Here is a 1388-nt window from a genome sequence, read left to right on the forward strand (position 1 = left end):
CTCTGCAGTTGCTGGTCTTCAAGATTTATTTCAAAGAGAGACCCTAACTCTAGTCTTTCTCTCAGAGACTAAGTTGAGTTCCAAGGAATTCTATGTAGTTAAACATAAATTGGGTGATTTTCACGGGTTAGCAGTTGATCCAGTGGGTCGTTCGGGTGGCATTGCATTATTTTGGAAAAAGAATATTGATGTTGATCTTCTATCGATGTCGGTGCACCATATTGATGAAGTGGAATGGTGGTTTACGGGTTTCTATGGATGGCCGGAGGTTCAAAATCGCCACCTCTCCTGGAAGCTTCTGTGTGATCTTAAAATGTAGTAAGATTTGCCTTGGCTGTGTATGGGCGACTTTAATGAAATATTGTTGACTCTGAAATGAAAGGTAGATGTAGAAGAGCGGAGTGGGAGATGAAATTTTTTAGAGACACGGTGGATGTGTGTGGTTTTAGAGAGGTGCCCTGGTCTGGATATGAATTCGCGTATGACAATGAGCGGCTTGAAGCTGATAATGTTCAATGCCGACTTGACCGAGCTCTTGCTGATAATGACTGGTTAAATCTTTTCCCGGCCTCTCACTTGTTTAAAATGGATAAGGAATGGTCTTATCACGCTCTTTTAAAGTTAGTGTTTAAAAATAGAGAGGGTTATGTGGGCCTGGGGCCCAAACCGTTCCGATTCGAACAGATTTCGGCGGACGACGAAACCTGCGAAAATGTGATTGCTATTTCATCGGAGTTCGGGGGGTCGACCTTTGATTCTAAGCTGAGTTTCTGTGCTGGTGAATTGCGGGAGTGGGGGCAGAAAAAGTTCGGGCAAGCCTTTAGAGAATTGAAGAAGAAGAGGAAGATTTTAAGCATGCTGAATGGTGGGAGCCTCTCCGCGTCCCAGATGGATCAACGTAGGAAGCTTGTTCGAGACATCGAAAATATGGTGCGGGTGGAAGAAGTATTTTGGAGACAAAGTCGCAGGCCATTTGGCTTCGGGAAGGAGACAGAAACATCAAAATTTTCCATTAGTGTGCTTCAAGTTAAAAACGCAAAAACACCATTTCATGCATCAAAGATGACAATGGGATTGAATATACAGGCAATAAGGATGTTGGAGAGTTGCTGTGGATTATTTTTGAGGTTTGTTCTCTACTTCCAACCCTACGGTTGTCGATGTGGCACTACATGAGTTTGCTCCCCGTGTTACCTAAGAGATGAAAGAGAGTATACAATTACCATACTCTGTTGAAGAAGTTCGAGTGGCCTTAAGTCAAATGCATCATGTGAAAGCTCGCGGCCCTGACGGTATGTGCCCATTATTCTTTCAGACTTATTGGCACATTGTTGGTCCATCTGTGTCTGCTGCGGTGTTAGGCATCCTGAATGGGGCTGCTATGCCCC

General features: G+C 44.1%; 1 protein-coding gene across 1 annotated transcript; it reads left to right on the forward strand.

Moving 5' to 3' along the window:
• Positions 1 to 375: 375 nt before the first annotated feature.
• LOC104884059 (uncharacterized) lies at positions 376 to 1176 on the forward strand. The gene has a single exon (XM_010668651.1). The coding sequence runs from the start codon at positions 376 to 378 to the stop codon at positions 1174 to 1176; it is 801 nt and encodes a 266-aa protein (XP_010666953.1).
• The last annotated feature ends 212 nt before the right edge of the window (positions 1177 to 1388 follow it).

This window comes from Beta vulgaris, chromosome 7, assembly GCF_026745355.1.
Source record: "Beta vulgaris subsp. vulgaris cultivar EL10 chromosome 7, EL10.2, whole genome shotgun sequence".
Lineage (NCBI taxonomy): Eukaryota > Viridiplantae > Streptophyta > Magnoliopsida > Caryophyllales > Amaranthaceae > Beta > Beta vulgaris.

What these genes read in the sequence shown, in the direction of transcription:
- LOC104884059 (XM_010668651.1), top strand. Translation starts at nt 376, where the DNA reads ATGAAAGGTAGATGTAGAAGAGCGGAGTGGGAGATGAAATTTTTTAGA.